At 49.6% G+C, this 17,104-nt stretch overlaps 1 protein-coding gene across 1 annotated transcript in view; it reads right to left on the bottom strand.

Annotated features, from left to right (window-relative positions):
* Nucleotides 1–17,104, bottom strand: part of DVL2 (dishevelled segment polarity protein 2) — a 191,658-nt gene that overhangs the window by 9,803 nt on the left and 164,751 nt on the right. The window contains exons 12-14 of the mRNA XM_085639481.1: nucleotides 8,847–8,978; nucleotides 8,381–8,557; nucleotides 7,739–7,963 (exon numbers count right to left, since the gene is read on the bottom strand). Coding sequence (XP_085495607.1) covers nucleotides 7,739–7,963; nucleotides 8,381–8,557; nucleotides 8,847–8,978 — 534 coding nt within the window. The remainder of the gene's footprint in view (nucleotides 1–7,738; nucleotides 7,964–8,380; nucleotides 8,558–8,846; nucleotides 8,979–17,104) is intronic.

The following is a 17,104-nucleotide window of genomic DNA, read 5'->3' as shown; positions in this document are numbered from 1 at the left end:
ACAATATTCAGCACCCACTTGTCCTGAGTAATTTTTCTCCACTCTGCCGGAAAAAATGGAATGCTTCCCCCCACTGGAGTGGGTAACGGTTGAGGGGGAAGTAGCCGCTCAGGGCCGAGACCCGGCCGGGCCCTTGGTAGTGGTAGCCGCCTGCTGGCCTCCTCTACCCCTCTGGCGCTTCTGGAAGGGCTTCCGGAACTGCTGCTGTTGGTGCTGCTGCTGTCCCGAACCCTGCCCACGCCCTCTGCCCGTAGACCCGAACCGCCTCTGGAACGGGCGCTTCTTCTTCTCGGCCTTCTCCAACCCGACGGCCGTCAGGGTTTCCGCCTCCGCCTTCATGCGGGCCATCTCATCATCCGCATGTTTTCCAAACAGGGTTTCCCCCGAGAAGGGCAGGTTGGCCACTCTGTGCTGCGCCTCTGGTTTGAGGGACGTCAGACGCAGCCACGAATGCCGCCTCTGGTGGACGCCATGACAGTAGGCGTGGGCGGCCAACAAGGAGACATCCGCCGCTGCGCCGATCACCTGATTCGAAACCAGCATGCCCTCGCGCACTGTTTCCAAGAAGTCCTCCTTCCTGTCCCGGGGCAGCATGTCCGCATACTGCTGCAGGGACTCCCACAGGGCCCGGTCGTAACGCCCCAACAAAGCCCCTGCACTCGCCGCCTTCATGGTGTTGGCGGCGGTCCCACACACCTTCCTGCCCGCAGAATCCAGCCAGCGGCTTTCTTTGTCAGGCGGGACCGTCGATGAAGGAGCGGTCACATGTTTCCTCGCCGCCGTCACGATGACCGAATCCGGCTTCGGGTCCACCCTCAAAAAGGTAGGGTCCGAATCCGGGGCCCTATACTTTTTCATGAGCCTGGAGGGGGCGGCTTTCGTCACCGCGGGAGTGAGGAACAGCTCCAACGCGGGCTCCACCAGTCCTGGTACAAGAGGCAGTGGAGGGCGAGACAGATGTTTCTTATGAAGTGTCTCGAATATCACGGACGTCGTGGGTGTTGGAACCGTCACCGTGATACCCAACTTTGCTGTCCCTCTCAACAGCACCTCTTGGAAAGAGACCAAATCATCCACCGGAGACACCCTAGTCCCCGGCGAGTCCGACAGCGTCGGGGAAAAATCTCTGGTCGAGGACCGCGTGTGCGACCTGGACCTGTGCCTCCTACGGCGTCGTCCTGAGTCAGACGATGACCGTCCATGGTTCCGTGATCTTCTCCTCCTGAGAGAGCGGGAGCGCGACCTCTTCGGCTTCGGCCTGCCCGCCGGTCTAGCCGGTCCCGGCGACCGCGGACGTCGCAGCTTCGGAGTCCCCTGCGGCGGAGTCTGGTACCTCGGAAGGGAAACCGACCACGGAGGAACCGCCGGCGGCCCCAACAAAGTGCGTGGTAACGACCGAGGTGGGGGCGGTGGAGGCGGCGGTGTTGGCGGTGGTGGTGGTGGAGGCGGAGTCGGAGGTGGTGGAGGAGGAGGCGGTTGCGTAGGCATCCGAGGAGGCGTATATACACCACAGAGTACACCGATCCCGATGACTCTCTTCCTCGACGGCGATCTCCGTCTCGACGGCGATCCTCGACGTCGATCGTCTCTTCGACGGCGACGTCGACAGTCTCCTCTTCACCGACGGCGAACGGCGATCTCCCCTCGACGGCGAGCGCCGACGCCGGGTCCGATCTCGACGCCTACTGCTGGACGTCGACGGCGTCGTCGCAGAAGATGCCGATTTAGTCGACGGCGGCCTGTTCAGGTCCCTCGACGTCGACCGTCGCCGCCGCTTCTCCCCAGAGCCCTGGGGAGACTGCCAACAGATGGTAGTCATCCCCCTCGACGCCGCCGACGCCCTCGACGGGGAGTGTGGACGCTTACTGGTCTTCCTGCCCCTGGGGAGCCCCCCAGAGGCCTCAGTATGGGCCAAATCAGCCCCTCCAGACCCACCTGGTGCCTTCAGCCTTCTCTCCTCCAGGACTTGAAGCCTGATCTTCATTCTGTCCCTCAGGGTCCTGGCTGAGAACGAGTGGCAGATGTCACAGTCTTCAGGCACGTGAGACTGGGGAAGGCAACCTATACACACCTCGTGTGGATCTGTTTTAGCCTTTTTTCTACCACACTCCGGGCACTTGTCGAACAAGCCAGGCATGTTAACAGTACCAGGCACTAAGCACTTGAAAAAGTGACAAAAATTGACAAAAATTACAATAAACCCTTGAAAAGGGGAGAGCTCAATGCTCCAGGGTCCTGCTAGCAGGAGCCGGAAAAAAGAACTGAAAGTAAAAGGGACCTGCTGGGCATTCTGGGATACTGGGGAAAGTTCTGGAAATCTGGAAAGTTTTCTTAAAGGCACAGTATCCTGTTCTAAGCCACATAATGGCAGCCTATGGGGCTTGTCTGTCCATTCCTTCTTCTCTATCATTCCAGAGGCTTTTGCTGGAAGAGGCAGGGTTTTGTCCTATGTGGAGAAAAGCTGGACAGGCAGTGCTGTTTGTGGATGTTGGTGGAATTCTAGTTGAAGTTCTGGACAGTGTAGCCTGTGGGTATAGGCTGCATTATCTGTCTTTAAATTCTCTCTTAAAGGTGTATGCAGGTCTGCATGATTTGTCACCTTTAGAGATTATTTTTTATTGCTCCGGGGTCCACGCACATGGGCGGGACTATTCACTAGATTATGACTATACACAGAGATCCCCTACTACAGAAACTAGATTCCTGCAACCTATGAAGAAGGGCGACGAAGAAGACACTGTGCAGCAAAGCCTGAAGACGACTATTGACTTGGCCCCAGCCCTACCGGCCTGCCTTCAGATTTAAAGACTCTGCAAAGAAAACGCCGCCTGTCCTGTGGCCAGCGTTTTCCAAAAACCAGAGGAAGCCTGCCTGCTCTTCAACAAAGACCAGATCTGCTGAGGACAGCTGTGCTGTCCAGAAGAATCCAACTACAAAAAATACTCATGAGGAACATATTATATAAACAGCTTAAAGTCTACCTGCAACTCAAACGTTGTTCTTTGAATAAGATAGATTTTTCCCAAAACAAAAAAAATAATGAGCAGCACAGTTCTCAGTTACAGACTAATAGTAGAAAAATATAAGTAATAACTGGACATTTCTTTTGTAGAAAATAGATGAAAACTGCTCAAAATTAATTCCTCAGGTAGAAAGCATTAATGTAACTCGAACTGTTTCAAAAACAAACCTCTGCAACTTTACTTGCGTAGCCAAACTCCTCCGTTACTTTAAGTGATGCTTCTCGACACTTAGAAAATTTCACTCCTACCGTCTCAACACTGCGTGCTAATGTCTGCTCAACTTGAAATCTTCACCGCTACTTGAGATGCCTTGAGTGTCACCTCAGCACAACGAAACAGCGCTTCACAGTTTACTGTTTCGCGCTCGTCGACTTTGCCAGAAAATGGCAGCTTGACACGCATGCGTGACTCTGGAACGCAGCGCAAGATAGAAATCTGACACAGCAGGAACTTACAGTGTTGTACGTAGTGGGCTTGCGCTGACACTGGGGTGACGTAAGCTGTAATCGCTAGCTCTGCTTGAACGTTCCACAATGTCATCAGTAAGTGGTGAACATGGAAAAGAAAGGATCTCCGTGCATCTACACCTCTGAGGAACAGGACGGGGCTGGAGAGACTCACAAACAGTCAAATTCAGTCGCTTGAAACAGGAGACCGAAATCACCAAACGGAACCAAAAAGGTAAATATAACCCACGTTTGAGAAGAGTTTTTTTTTTTTCCACCAGCCAGAGACAAACCGATTGCGCGGATTGCGATGTGCCCACGCTCCACTTATCACCCTGAAACACCACCGAGATCCAAGATCCCATCGGTGTGTAGAATAAGGGACAAACTGGATACACGACAGCACCAAATGGAGCAAGTTGAATCCTGGAGTGACAACACGCAGGACTGTCTACGCAGGAGTACCACAGGCGGAGCTACACACGTGGTTGGAGGCACTTAACGGTCAGCCAACTCGTCACGAAATTGAAGTGATCACTGACACAGGTAAGTGCAGAGACAACACGTTTGACCGTTAGTATCCTGAGAGCTGTGGAGGCTAACAGATAATTCACATTCAAACAAGAGCGTTCCATTGACATAGCAATGACCTCATAAGAGCTGCTGGGGGAGGAGAAGGAGATTACTACAGAAGTCCCTGCTCCTTGTTGCGCTGAATTGACAGTGCCCCTACACCTCCCAATATCTCTACTTACCTCTGCTGTCATTGGTATGCCTTCTGCAACCTCCGGTGCGAAGCCTGCAGCCTGTTTGTCAAGCGCACAATCCTCATTGAAGAGCATTGGGCGCCCGCAGCTGAAATTGCATCCTGCACCCGGCGGCTCCTGTGCTGGTGGTAGTGGTTTATGTTTGGTGCTGCTTTGTGGCCCCCGTGCTGGTCCTAACCCTTAAAGCTTGGCCCTTGCAATTGATTTACTTACCTGCAAGCAGTGTGGCTTCAAGCACCCCCAGTCTCCATTGGCTCAAACTCAGATTTTGACCTCTGCACCTGGGTGCCCCTGTGCCGTTGGTGATGCAGTTTGGTACTCACCTGACACTTGCCCCTTGCTGACCTTTGGTCCAGAAGACTGGCATTGTAAGTGTTGTCCTTACATATTACACTGCATTATTGTTTTACTCCATATGATAACATTGAACTTAAAAAATTTCAAGTGAAAAGTATTTTTATCAAAAAACGTACTTACCTTATTACGAAGATCTCTGTCATAAAGTAAAATACAAACAAAACTTATTTTTATAAAATTGCAGTGGATCTCCTTATCGAGTTGTGCGTCCATAACTGGTCAATGTTGTGCAATAAATGTCTTACACTCCTCTGTGTTAGGCCTAAGGCTGCTCGCCCACACTACCACTAATAGAACACTTTGGGATTTACATTGAGCCCTGTAACATTTGGGGAACACCTGGACTCTGTGCACGGAATAACCACCTAGTGGCATATCATATACAGAGCCAGCTTCTAAAAGAGGGTCAGAGGGAGAAGCCATAAACTTTGTCCACCCTAAACGGGACGGCATGCACCATGACTGGCTCCTTGAAGGTGTCAGGGCTGGTTTGAGCAGCCCTTGAGCATTGGAAAATACCTCATAGACTGTGTTTTAGAGTCTCCAAAAGGAAATCATCCTCCTCAGGCTGCTTGTACAGCTGCCCTCTGTAGCATTTCATGGTACACAGTAGTGTCGTCCTGAGGGGAAGGCTTCGTATCAGTGTCACCAGGGGTGTCCACCTTATAATCATTCCATGGGTCATCGTGGGGTTGTGGATCATAAGGTATGCCAGAAGGAGACTTAGAACTATCCCCCACAAGCCCTGAAACAGGGGTACCCTGAGACGACTGGTGAAGGGCCCACTGGTAGTGGCTGAGAGGGTTGGTGCGGTGGAGAAGAAGGCATAAGGAAGAGAGAGTAAAGTTTGTGGTGGAAGCAGGCGTGGTGCAGGAGGTGTGTGTGTGTGCGTGTGTGTGGGGGGGGGGGTGCTCTTATAGTGGTGCCAAGGCTTTTAGGCGTCGACTGAGGATAGAGTCATGGCCTCCTCAAAAGTCAATTTACTCTTTAGAGGGACAGAGTATTTTGAATGGAGGACAAGCTTAGCCAGAATTCGTCCAGTCCCAGGCTGAATGTAAGTCCGTTGTTGCCAAAAACTGAGCTCCTCTTGGAGGCACTGGAGGTTGGGTTGATCCTGCTCTTCAGAACCACCAACTGAGGATGCTGAACTGGATGTTTGCTTTCTGGATACAGAGGGAGGTCATTGGCCTGCCAGCACTGAACCTGACTTTGGCTCCGAAGCCTTCAATACAGAGGTAGGATTCGCAAATGTCTTCGATGGCGGAGTCGAAGAGCCTCCCATAGTCAAAGAGTATGCCAACGAAGTGGGCTTATACGCCGAACCATGTACCTACGTCGACTCGGACTTGGTGTCTCAGTGCTGCTCATGACCTTGCAGCAGTGGTGAACCGGAGGCCTCATGACTGACATGTGAGCTTGACACTCTCGAAGGTGATGCTCTGCTTCACAGTGGTGTTGAGGCATGGGTTGCAGGGTATAGTACTCACGGCGCCCGCTTTTGTAGATGGACGGTGTGCGGGTTCATTGACGTCCGAGTCATATCCTCCTCCAACTCCAATAACAGCCTCTGTGACTCAAGCCTCTTGCTCGGCCTCCCGTTCCCCGTACAGGTCAGAGGTATCTTCTAAACAGCTGTGCATCTTCGATGCCTATGCAATAGGATGATCACAACAGTACAGTAAGAGTCTTTTTGCTGCAGAAGACTAGGTACGCTGAACAGAAGACAGAGGTTGCACACCTGATGTAGCTCTGTCCTTGGGTACTTTGCTCAACACTTTGGGCAGTGTCTGAATGAGTCCTTTCCATTACAGGTGCATTCTCCTGTGCCAAGGAGTGGATGAAGGCTCAAAGGGACCAGGCCCCGGTAGGGGCGTCAAAGTATTCGACCATGGAACTGAAGCAGATACACTGTTTATTCAACAGACTAGGTTGAGGGAATCAAACGGGCCCAGCAAGAACAACGCAGCATCAAACCGGAGCTCGAATGAAAAAGTCTGACCCTGATGGCAGAGAAAACAATGGAGCCAATGCACCTGCGCATTATCAATTATGAGTGGACTCATTATACCTTGTAACCCGAAAGGCTTCTTTTAGGAAAATCAACTTGCACAGGTCTGAGCCCAACACTAGAAAGCAGGTGTATGCACAGCATGTATATCTATAACTAGACATGCAATGAACATTTGAAAAATATTGAGGTTAAATGTCTCAGAAACAAGAGTGAGCGCCAGACCCACGTCTGGTGGTGCAGAAATATAGGAACTAATGTCAGTGCACTAAAGAGGCACCTATATAGCCGCTGCACGTCATTTCTAGAGTGTGGAGCCGCAAGGCACCACCTTCTGGCGAGTAGAGGTAATGTTAAAAATTGTATGGATCCAGTCTATCGCCTGAAAACGTGAGCAATCTGCTGCTAGAAGTCTCCATCAGAAAGACTGTCACTTTAGTCACTAAACCTCTATTAAACCTTGCCGCCAAGACATACTTTTTACACATTCTCTCTTGATATTAACTGATCATGCAGCCTTTGGAAAACATTCTCCCATAACAGTCTGACTTTGGCAGCCATTTGAATGTACAAATAGTGGGATTATGTTCCCTAGCTGTAGATCCAAGGTGAGTTTGTACTTTGAATTTTCCAGTTAAGGAGAAAGATGGTGGTGCTTTTACTAGAGCCGACTAGTCAAAAAGGATCAATACACTTTGGTTTTAAGAAAGGCATTCCCCTACCTCCTTTGTAGCGTTTTCTGCTACTAACTGCTGCACACACATCACAGGCTGACCAAAATTAACCATCTTGGCTTAATGGCCCTATCAAGCTATTGCTGTTCTGTCAAATTGAACGAGCATTACAGCGTAGCACTACAAACGAGGTGGCATGAACCCCTAGACTGCACAAGTTTGGAAAAAAGCATTCAGAGGTTTATCATCACAAGCCGACATGCATACACATTACAAAACCACTTCTACAATACTGTAATGCAGCTATTAGGATTTACACAATTTTAGCGCGTCAGGCAACAGCAAGCATTTCAGGAAACGTCTATGGGGTTGCCCTCATTTTTATACTTGTGTTTGTTGGACTCAAATTAATAACAATGGAATTACTCTGAAGACTTTTAACAGCAGAGCTAGTCGTTTTTACCTTCACTGTGTTGGCTGCCTGCACTGCCCACACCGTAGCTGTAAGATGAGAGTTCATGGTAGGCTGGAGGCTGTGTGCTGTATGGGTGTGGTGCTTGGTACTGGTACGAGAAAGTGGGTAGCAATGGCCACGGTGTTGCCCCAGGCAGAGGAAGAGGAGCCAGTGTATCCTGGTCCGATGCCCCACTGGAGCCGTCATTATCATTTAGTGAGAGGTTCACCATGTCTGAAAAGAAAAGAGGGAGACTACGATGAAAACGCAGAAGTGCATAGAGGTGCGAAAATACGCAAGTGAACTATGAAAAACAGGAGTGAGCTGGCGGACCACTGAACAACAAAAAGATGAAAACCAGGGACATCAGGGGCTCAGTGAATGCTGTATGCATCCTTAATCTGGACTAGATAGATGCATACTCTGCATGATTGCTTACATTTGAGACCTTCGAAAGAGACATGCTTGTAGCTATATTTCCAGCATGAACCAGAGTTAGCCTTAGATTTTTTTTAAATATGTCAGTGGCAGCAAGCAATATATAATTAGAAAACCATATGGTTGGTGCAAAAGCAAAATCTGTTCCTCCCTTCAAAATGTGCCCAACACAAGAGGTGGCAGAGAAGGGAGAAGTAGTGAGGGTGTCCTTACAGTTTTCACAGCCGCTGAAATCCCCAAAGATATAGTAGCACTGCTCAGAGAAGGTGATCTTGTTGACTGTGTGCCGTATAAAGCCTGCCTTTAGAAGATTGCTGGCATATTTCCGAGCCTCTCGTCTGTCCTGGAAGCCTTCAACATGGTGGTAGAGCCAGTCCACCACATCTGAACCTGTAGTGGGACATAGGTATGGTTACATATGGTCAGAAAAGTGAGGAAGGACTGGGGAATTGGAGTTAACACCAACAATGTTTCTGTGCTAAGGTTTACCAAAAAGCAACAGCAAAAACCTTAACCAAAGTGCCACAACCAACATGCTGCCACAGATATGTGGCGCTGTGAATAAGCAGAATAGCATGTTTAAGCGTTTCATGAGAAACCCTGTGCCCCAATGCCAGGTTGGTCCTCTGCCCCCCACACCGCCCAAAACTATCTCTCGATTCTGAAGGGCTGACATTACCCAAGAAGGCATTTGGTATTGTGATCTTCAGCCACATTCTGTCCCGCACTTCAAGACCAGACTCCGGCGAGGCCATTGCCTTGGCCACAGAAACCATGTCAGTGTGGATGGATAGATTGAAGTCATCAAAACCTGTCAAGAATGTACATAAAGGAGGGGTCAGAGGTAAGGCAAATGAATAGACAAAAGAAGCGCAATCTCAGAACAGCATCAATAAAGTGTTCTAGTCCAGTCAGATCTCAAGGGAAATGTGCCAAACTAGCTCTATCATTGCCGGAGAGCTTCCCTTATGGATATTAACCACGTACCACCCCTTCACCACAACCTGATCTCTTTCCTACCTTCTTCTGAAGGATAGTTGCCCATCACCTTCCTCTGGTGGTAACATCGTTCATGTGAAATGCTTTTTGGGCAGTGCAGCATGTTTTGTAGCAAACAAAAGCACTACTTGATGTGCCAACCACTGCAAAACATCAAGCTACACATCACATCACCAAACCAAACCTATCAATTTCAAATGCAGCACTCATCCATGTCTTTAATCACAGAAAACCCTCATTAAGACATTCTCACTTGCCTCCAAGCTATTTGATATATAGATGACCCTTTACCACTATTGTGAAAAGCCTGACTGGAGAAGTGCCTAAACCAGCAAAATTCCATGCTACTGAAAAATACACCCACAACCTAGCCAGGCAATCAAATAGCAAACAAATACCATCCCCTCTCCAAAGGTTGAATGGAGTAGTCTGTTGTCACTCTAATATAAAGTTAAAGGAAAATGCTACTTACCAGTATGCATCTGTTCTTGGCATGTAGAGCTGCAGATCCACACAATTAGCATAGATCGCCATCTGGTGTTGGGCCCTAGTGTTTGCACTTGTTTTTGTCCTGGAAAAGTCTTTGGAAGTCACGGGATAGGGGACTCCTCCTTTGGACTATAGTGCGCATGGGCATCGGCTCCATCCTCAGATTGTTTTTCGCCAGCAGGGAAATGGAGTTTTGTAAGAGACAAAGATGCCCATGTATGCTGCATCTAAATGAGATAGTACCGGAACAGATAAAGGTAGACGGGGAGGCGGGTGGGCGTGAGTGGATCTGCAGCTCTACATGCCAAAAACAGATGCATACTGGTAAGTAGCATATTCCGTTCGAGGCATATGAGCTGCAGTTCACACACTTGGCATAGATTGTACAGCAGTACCCATCCCTAGCAGCGACCACCGGTACCTGTTGCAGTAGTTTGAAATAGTGTTTTGAGTACAGCCCGGCCCACACTAGCTTGTTTTGTTTGCACATCCACAGAATAGTGTTTTGTGAATGTGTGTGGTGTAGACCATGTAGCTGCTTTGCAGAGGTTATCTAAGGGAATGTTCCCTAAAAATGCCATTGAAGCCCCTATCTTGTGTAGAGTGGGCTTTAGGAGGAACAGATAAAGTACATTTTGCTTTGTGATAGCAAATTTGTATGCATTTAACAATCCATCTAGCTATCCCAGACTTTGATATGGGATTGCCTTTGTGTGGTGGTGAGAATGACAAAAAGTTGTTTGGTCTTACGAAAAGGTTGTGTCCTTTCAATGTAATAAAGCAATGCTCTTTTGACATCTAGGGTATGAAGAACTCTTTCTGCGACTGTCTGTGGCTGCGAGAACAACACTGGCAACTCTACAGACTGAGGTGTAAAGGAGAAATGACTTTAGGGAGGAATTTTGGATTGGTTCTGAGAACAACCTTATTGTGATGGATTAGTAGGAAAGGTTCCTGAATAGTTAGCGCTTGCAGTTCACTAACTCTTCTAAGAGAAGTGATAGCTACTAGGAAAGCAACTTTCCATGTTAGAAACTGGAGCTCACATTAATTGAGAGAGCTGCAGAGTGTGTGTCCCGCCTTGTTTCTGAATATAGTACACGGCTGTCGTGTTGTCTGTGTGGACTAAGACAGCTTTGCCTGATATTTGTTTTTGGAAAGCCTTTAAGGCTAGGAAAATGGCTAGTAGCTCCAGGTGGTTGATGTGGAGTAACTTTTGTTGAGGAGTCCACCTGCCTTGCATGGTGTGATGTAATAGGTACGCTCCCCAGCCAGAGAGCGATGTGTCCGCTGTCATGACTATCTGTGGAACTGGCTCTAGGAACAGTCACCCTTTGGAAAGGTTCTTGGTGTTCCACCATTGCAGAGATCGATGTGTGACCATCTACCAACACCAGATCTGTTAGCTGCCCTTGAGCCTGGTTCCATTGGCTTGCTAAGCACTCTTGGAGAGGACGCATCTGGAGTCTTGCATGAGGTACTATAAGTATGTAAGAGGCCATCATCCCCATTAGCTGCATGAACACTCGTGATGGGAGAGAGTTGAGGCTGAAAGTTGGTTATGAGAGCTTGCATGCTTGCTATCCTTACCGGGTTGGGATAGGCTAATGCTTTTGAGGTGTCTACTGGGGCACCGAGGCATTGTTGTATGGGGGCTGGTTGTAAATGAGACTTTGCGTAGACTACTGTGAACCCCAAGTTGTGTAGTAGTTGGATAGTGGTGTGACTGTGATGTACACACTGACTGTATGAGCTGGCTTTTATGAGCCAGTTGTCCAGATACGGTAAGACGTGAATGTGTTGCCTTCTTCAGTGGGCTGCTACTACCACTAGGCACTTGGTGAATACCCGTGGTGCTGTTGCGACTCCAAAAGGGAGTACTTTGAATTGATAGTGTTGGCTGTCCACTACAAATCTTAGATATTTCCTGTGAGCTGCGTGAATGGGAATATGGAAATAGGCGCCCTTGGGATCTAGAGTAGCAAGGAATTCGCCTTGTGAAAGAAGTGGAAGGACCTGCTGGAGTGTAACCATGTGAAAGTGGGGGGGGGGGGGGGGGGGGGGGGAATCTTGCCGGCGCAGATGATGCCCGCCTAAAAGAAGGGCTCCGCACTTAAATCACCGATCCTGCAAGTATCTGTCATTGGCGTAAACATTGGTTCCCGAAACCAGAGGCTCCAGTGCCGGAGAATGGGGATTCTTGTGTGGGGAGCTGCACCACGACGTTTCGGCAGGCGGAACCGGAACTGCTAGACGAGACAACCTGTGCTGCTCTACAGGAACAGGAGGCCTTAAACCGGGCTTGGATTCCGGACAGTTTCATCTGAGCTCGCCTCTCTGCTGTTACCAGTGGCAATATCAGCTGGCCTGTGGAGTTCCCTCGTTGATTAGGTTGGTGCTCCTGCTGACAGCTATCATGGGCCGGACAGATAAAACGCAGCAGAAACTGTCCTTTGACCAGCGCAGGCCCAGGGATCGTGCGCTTTCGGCGGGCGACTGTGGTGCTAGTGAGGAGAGGACCTTAGATACGCCAAACGGTGACATTAAGGCCATGCTGACCTCGATGGAGAAGGGACTACAATCCTCACAAACAGTGCTGGGCATGAAGATAGACTCCCTCTCCTACCGTATGGACAGGATGTCCGAAAGGGTTGACAAACATGCGGAACGAATCGACATGGCTGAACGCTGGATCACCGAAGTGGAGGAAGCGCAGACAGACGTGGATAACCGCCATAAACACATGGAAAAGATGCTACAGTCACTACAGGACAAGGCTCGAGACTTAGAGGTGAGGTCAAGGAGGAGCAACCTACGAATCACGGACCTGCCGGAGTCAACATCCACCGGAAACATGGAACAGTTCGTGGAGAAACTGCTGATCCAGCTGCTGGGCAGCAAAACTTTCTCGCCCATGTTCGTGGTTGAGCGAACGCATCTATCCTTAGGCCCACGTCCAGCCCCAGGCGCTCCACCGCAACCTATCACTGCACAATTACTTAATTACCGTGATCGTGATCGTGATGCAGAGCTGAGAGTCGCCAGAGAGAAACACACTGCACTACGAGGGATCGGTGCTGCCTTTATTTCTTGATTTCACAGCAAGAGTGCAGGAGGCGCGTCGCCTGTTCGTCCCACTCAAAAAGCAACTGCGGGACCAGAACATAGACTACGCCATGCTGTACCCGGCCCGCCTTAGAATTAATCGACAAGGCAGGTCGCTAATCTTCACTGACCCAAAGGCACTGCAGAAAGCAATCAAGGACTGGACCAGGGAGCGACGGGGTAGCCCGGAGAAGACCGCTGGCGCTGAGGCAGCTGGAGGATCGCTTGATAAGCAGGACTGAACACATGATCGCATTCCATTCAGATAAGGATTTTGCGATTGAGGGGTCGGGGGATTGCAATGTACTGTTTGCGTCTACTGTGCCGGGGTGCGGGCTGAGTGTCTACTTGGAACTCACATGGACTGCACTGGGGTACTGTCTTCTTATACGGTTCTATTAATCCTCCGGACTGTAGGTTGTACTGCAGGCTGGGAGCGCAGTGATGGCTGCCTGATTGGAGTTTCGGTATAGATTGTAAATACGCTTATTCTTTCTCACGCCATTGAGTAATGCTTCTGTGTGGGTGTGCGGACTAGCCTGCTCTTTCCTAACGGTTAGTTACTAGTGCACAGGTGGTAACCTCCGCCCATGAGTGAATCACACCTTGGGGAGTTTGTTGTCGCTCCTTAGTGGGGAAGCTAGAGGTGGGGGGGGGGGTTGTATTGATTGGTATTGCAGAATGTTTGTTTTGTTTTTTGGGGTATGGCGGGTCTTTTTTCCTTCAGGTCCTGGTTGGGGGGCCTTGATGTGGGTGGTGGGAGGAAGGGACACGGGACACATGCAGCGTTGTATGCTAACCTTAGCTGATAGTCTATTGCACAGTTCTCTTCAGACCTTAATTTGGTCAGGGACCCCCTGCTTGGATAGATCAGGAGGCCCCGCAAGGCGCACAACTGAGGCAGCCAAGGAGTTGGATAGTATTTTGGTTAGGTTTGGCCTATGTGATGTTTGGCGCTGGAAGCACCCACACTCGCTGGCTTGCCACTACTTCTTTGTGATAATGTCCGCACCTGCCAGGTGCTACCGCGTACGCTTTGATCACTCTCCAGTTCTCCTAGTGCTAGAAACACCCAGCAGGCGCATACCCACGTTCACTTGGCGGTTCCCTCCTTACTCCCTGCTAGACACTGTTTAGGGAAGAACTGGCCGAGGCTATAGAGCTCTTTTTTTGACAAGAATGTGGATTCGGTGGCAGACTACCAAATGGTCAGGGAAGCGTTTAAGGTATATATCTGGGGGATCACAATAGCAAAGCACTCGGGGGTCCTTAGGTCCATACGTAGTAGGCTAATGGACCTGGAGGGGAAGATTAAAAACCTAGAAATCCGTCTGCTGCAAGGATCCGACAAGGTGGTGGAAGGGGAAATTGCGAAGACACTAAGCGACTACAATCAGGCGGCAGATGACGAGATTAAACACCTGGGCAAATATGCCACAGCTAGGGCATATGGAGAGAGAGAGAGAGAAAGGCCGGGGGGGTGCTGGCACAATTGCTTAAGAAACGTCGGGAAGAGTCGAGACCTGTGGAAATCAGGTCTGATGAGGGCTTGCTACTGTCAGATGCTAAAGGGGTGGCGGATAGATTCCGTAAATATTACGCGGAACTAGATTCCTCCCGCGCCACCACCACGGATGCGGATGTAATTGACTATTTAGCGCACATCAAACTGCCATGGCTGTCCGACATGCACAGGGAATTCCTTATGAGGCCTATTGAGAGGGACGAAATTTTACTGGCTTTAACTTTCATGCGAGCAGGCAGTGCGCCGGTCTCTGATGGCCTCACAGTCCCGTTTTATAGGACTTTTATTGACCTCCTACTCCCGTAGCTTGCTACGCTTTTTGATGACATGTGTCACTGGTGCTATGCCACCTACCATGTCCGACGCTGTGATAATTGCTCTTCTCAAGTCCGGTAAACCCTCAGATGACTGCGCCTCATACCGTCCACTGTCCTTGTTAAATGTGGACACTAAGTTGTTTGCTAAAATAAATCCTCGCTAACAGATTAGTTCCGTTGGTCCCACTCTTAGTTGCCCTGGCACAAGCGGGATTTGTTCCCGGTAGGAATCTCACCTATAACCTATGCACTGTGTTTGGGGCCCTGCAACATAGCAAACCGGACACGCCAGCTACGGCGGTCTTTCTAGACATAGAAAAGGCATTCGACTCAGTTGAATGGCCATTTATGACACAGGTCCTGTCCAGAATGGGAGAGCGCCCTGCATTTCTCCAGCTGAGGGGGACCCTATACAGTAAACCCACGGCCTGCATAAAAATAGGCAATATAGTTACAGACCCAATACACATTACCAGGGGCACACGACAAGGTTGTCCCTTGTCACCATTATTATACGCCTTGGCGGCGGAACCTCTGGTGTGTGCACTATGGGAATATCACCAGCAACGGGGTAAAAGTTTTCCACACTATAAAATAGTTTCCACCTACGCTGACTATACTTTATTATACGTTAGACACCCTGAGACTAACCTCTCTGCTGTACTCCGGGAGGTGGTGCGCTTTGGCACACTGTCCGGACTCCATCTTAACTGGGCAAAGTCCATTATCTTCCCGCTTACGCCGCATACTCACCAATTTGAATTAGAATACCCCCTAGCCTGGACCACGGACGCGGTACGATACTTGGGCATTCGGAAACATGCAGATTCCGATACAATCTTTCGGGAAAATTACGGGGTGACCTTCAATAAGTTAGAAGACGACGTGGAGAGATGGATTAAGTTTCCCCTGTCATTGCTAGGTAGAATTTCTATCATGAAAATGGAGTTACCAAGCCTACTCTTTGTTTGCGAATATCCCCATGGTACTCCCGAGGGCCTTTTTTCACTGCCTCACGTCATTGATGGTTAGGTTGGCATGGGCTGGTAAGCAACCACGTGTCAAGTGGCAAATCCTAGTACTGCCTTATTCCATGGGGAAGGGGGGGTGCCCCGGATTTTGAGTTGTATTATAGAACTGAGCAGTGTGCGCACACCCATTATTGGATACATGGTTCTCCTGACACGCCGCATCTTAGGATAGAAGCGGACGTAGCAGCACCACTTCCACTGCCTGCAATGTTGTTCCAGAATGTAGATCGTAGGGCGTGTATATTAGACTTCATCAACTCCACTGCACATGCCTGGCAACAGCTATTGCAAATACAGGCAGGCGCCATATTCTATTCACCGAAAACCCCTTTGGACGGGTGCACCTGGTTAGCCCCCTGTAAAGAAAATGGAGTCACTAGAGCGCTCACAACGTTGGGAGTACACACAGTGGGGGACATGTTTGCAGGGGGGACTTGCAAGGTTTGGGACAACTTTAGTAACAGATCAACGCCCCACTGCACTGACACGATTCCAGTTCCACAGAACACGAACAGCACTGAGAGAATTGCTTGGGGACGACTACCTACAGCCTCCGGAGGTGGCAGCTTTTATGCATATTATCAGTACTAAAACCCCAAAGCATGTTGCCAGACTATACGGCACATCCATGGCATACAGAGCCCATCAGTATACCAAGGCCCGTCTGGCAAGGCAAAGTGATTTAGATGTAGAAAGAGATGAGGATATGTGGACCTACTGCTGTACAAGCACAAAACGAATCTCCCTTAATGGCAGACACCGGTTGGTACACTTTAAATACTTAAACAGGGTTTACTATACCCCAGAGAGGCTGCACAGATATGGCCTAAGGGATAATGGGGCATGCGACCGCTGTAGAGCGCAGGCTGCTGACTTCCTTCACCTGGCCTGGGGTTGTCCGGGCATTTCACCGTTCTGGGTGGCGGTATTTAAGGAACTCAGGCACATTACGAAATTAGTCCCAGAGCCCGACCCAGCATTGGCACTATTGGGATATTCCAAACCTCTTCTCAAAGGGGTGCGACGTTTGATAGATATGGGACTATTGATGGCAAGACGAAGGGTGGCGATCAATTGGTCTCGGGGGCCCTTACCAATGCTTTTGTAGTGGAAAGGGGACATGGGACATGACGTATTGTAGCACACGGGAAACAGTTTACATCGCGGTGATTACACCGCAATTCATTTAGAACGCTGCCATTACAACGCAAGCGTTACATCGACTTGCACTGGAGGGCGCTATAACCTAAGGAATAGTAAGATTTACTATTCCAACACCTTCCCTACTGTACGTAGAGTGGTGTTGGAATAGTAAATCCTACTACTCCTAAGTCCAGCGCCATCCAGCGCAAGTCGTTGTAACGACTTGCGTTGTAATAACTGCGATGTTACGTACCGCGATCATTTTGATCGCGTTGTCGCATCACATATTCTAGCACACAGACGGAACTTTATAGTGAATTACTCCCTC

The sequence above is a fragment of the Triturus cristatus genome, chromosome 12, assembly GCF_964204655.1.
Source record: "Triturus cristatus chromosome 12, aTriCri1.1, whole genome shotgun sequence".
Lineage (NCBI taxonomy): Eukaryota > Metazoa > Chordata > Amphibia > Caudata > Salamandridae > Triturus > Triturus cristatus.
Note: the sequence above shows the minus strand (reverse complement) of the source record. Positions and strands in the feature narration are given on the sequence as shown.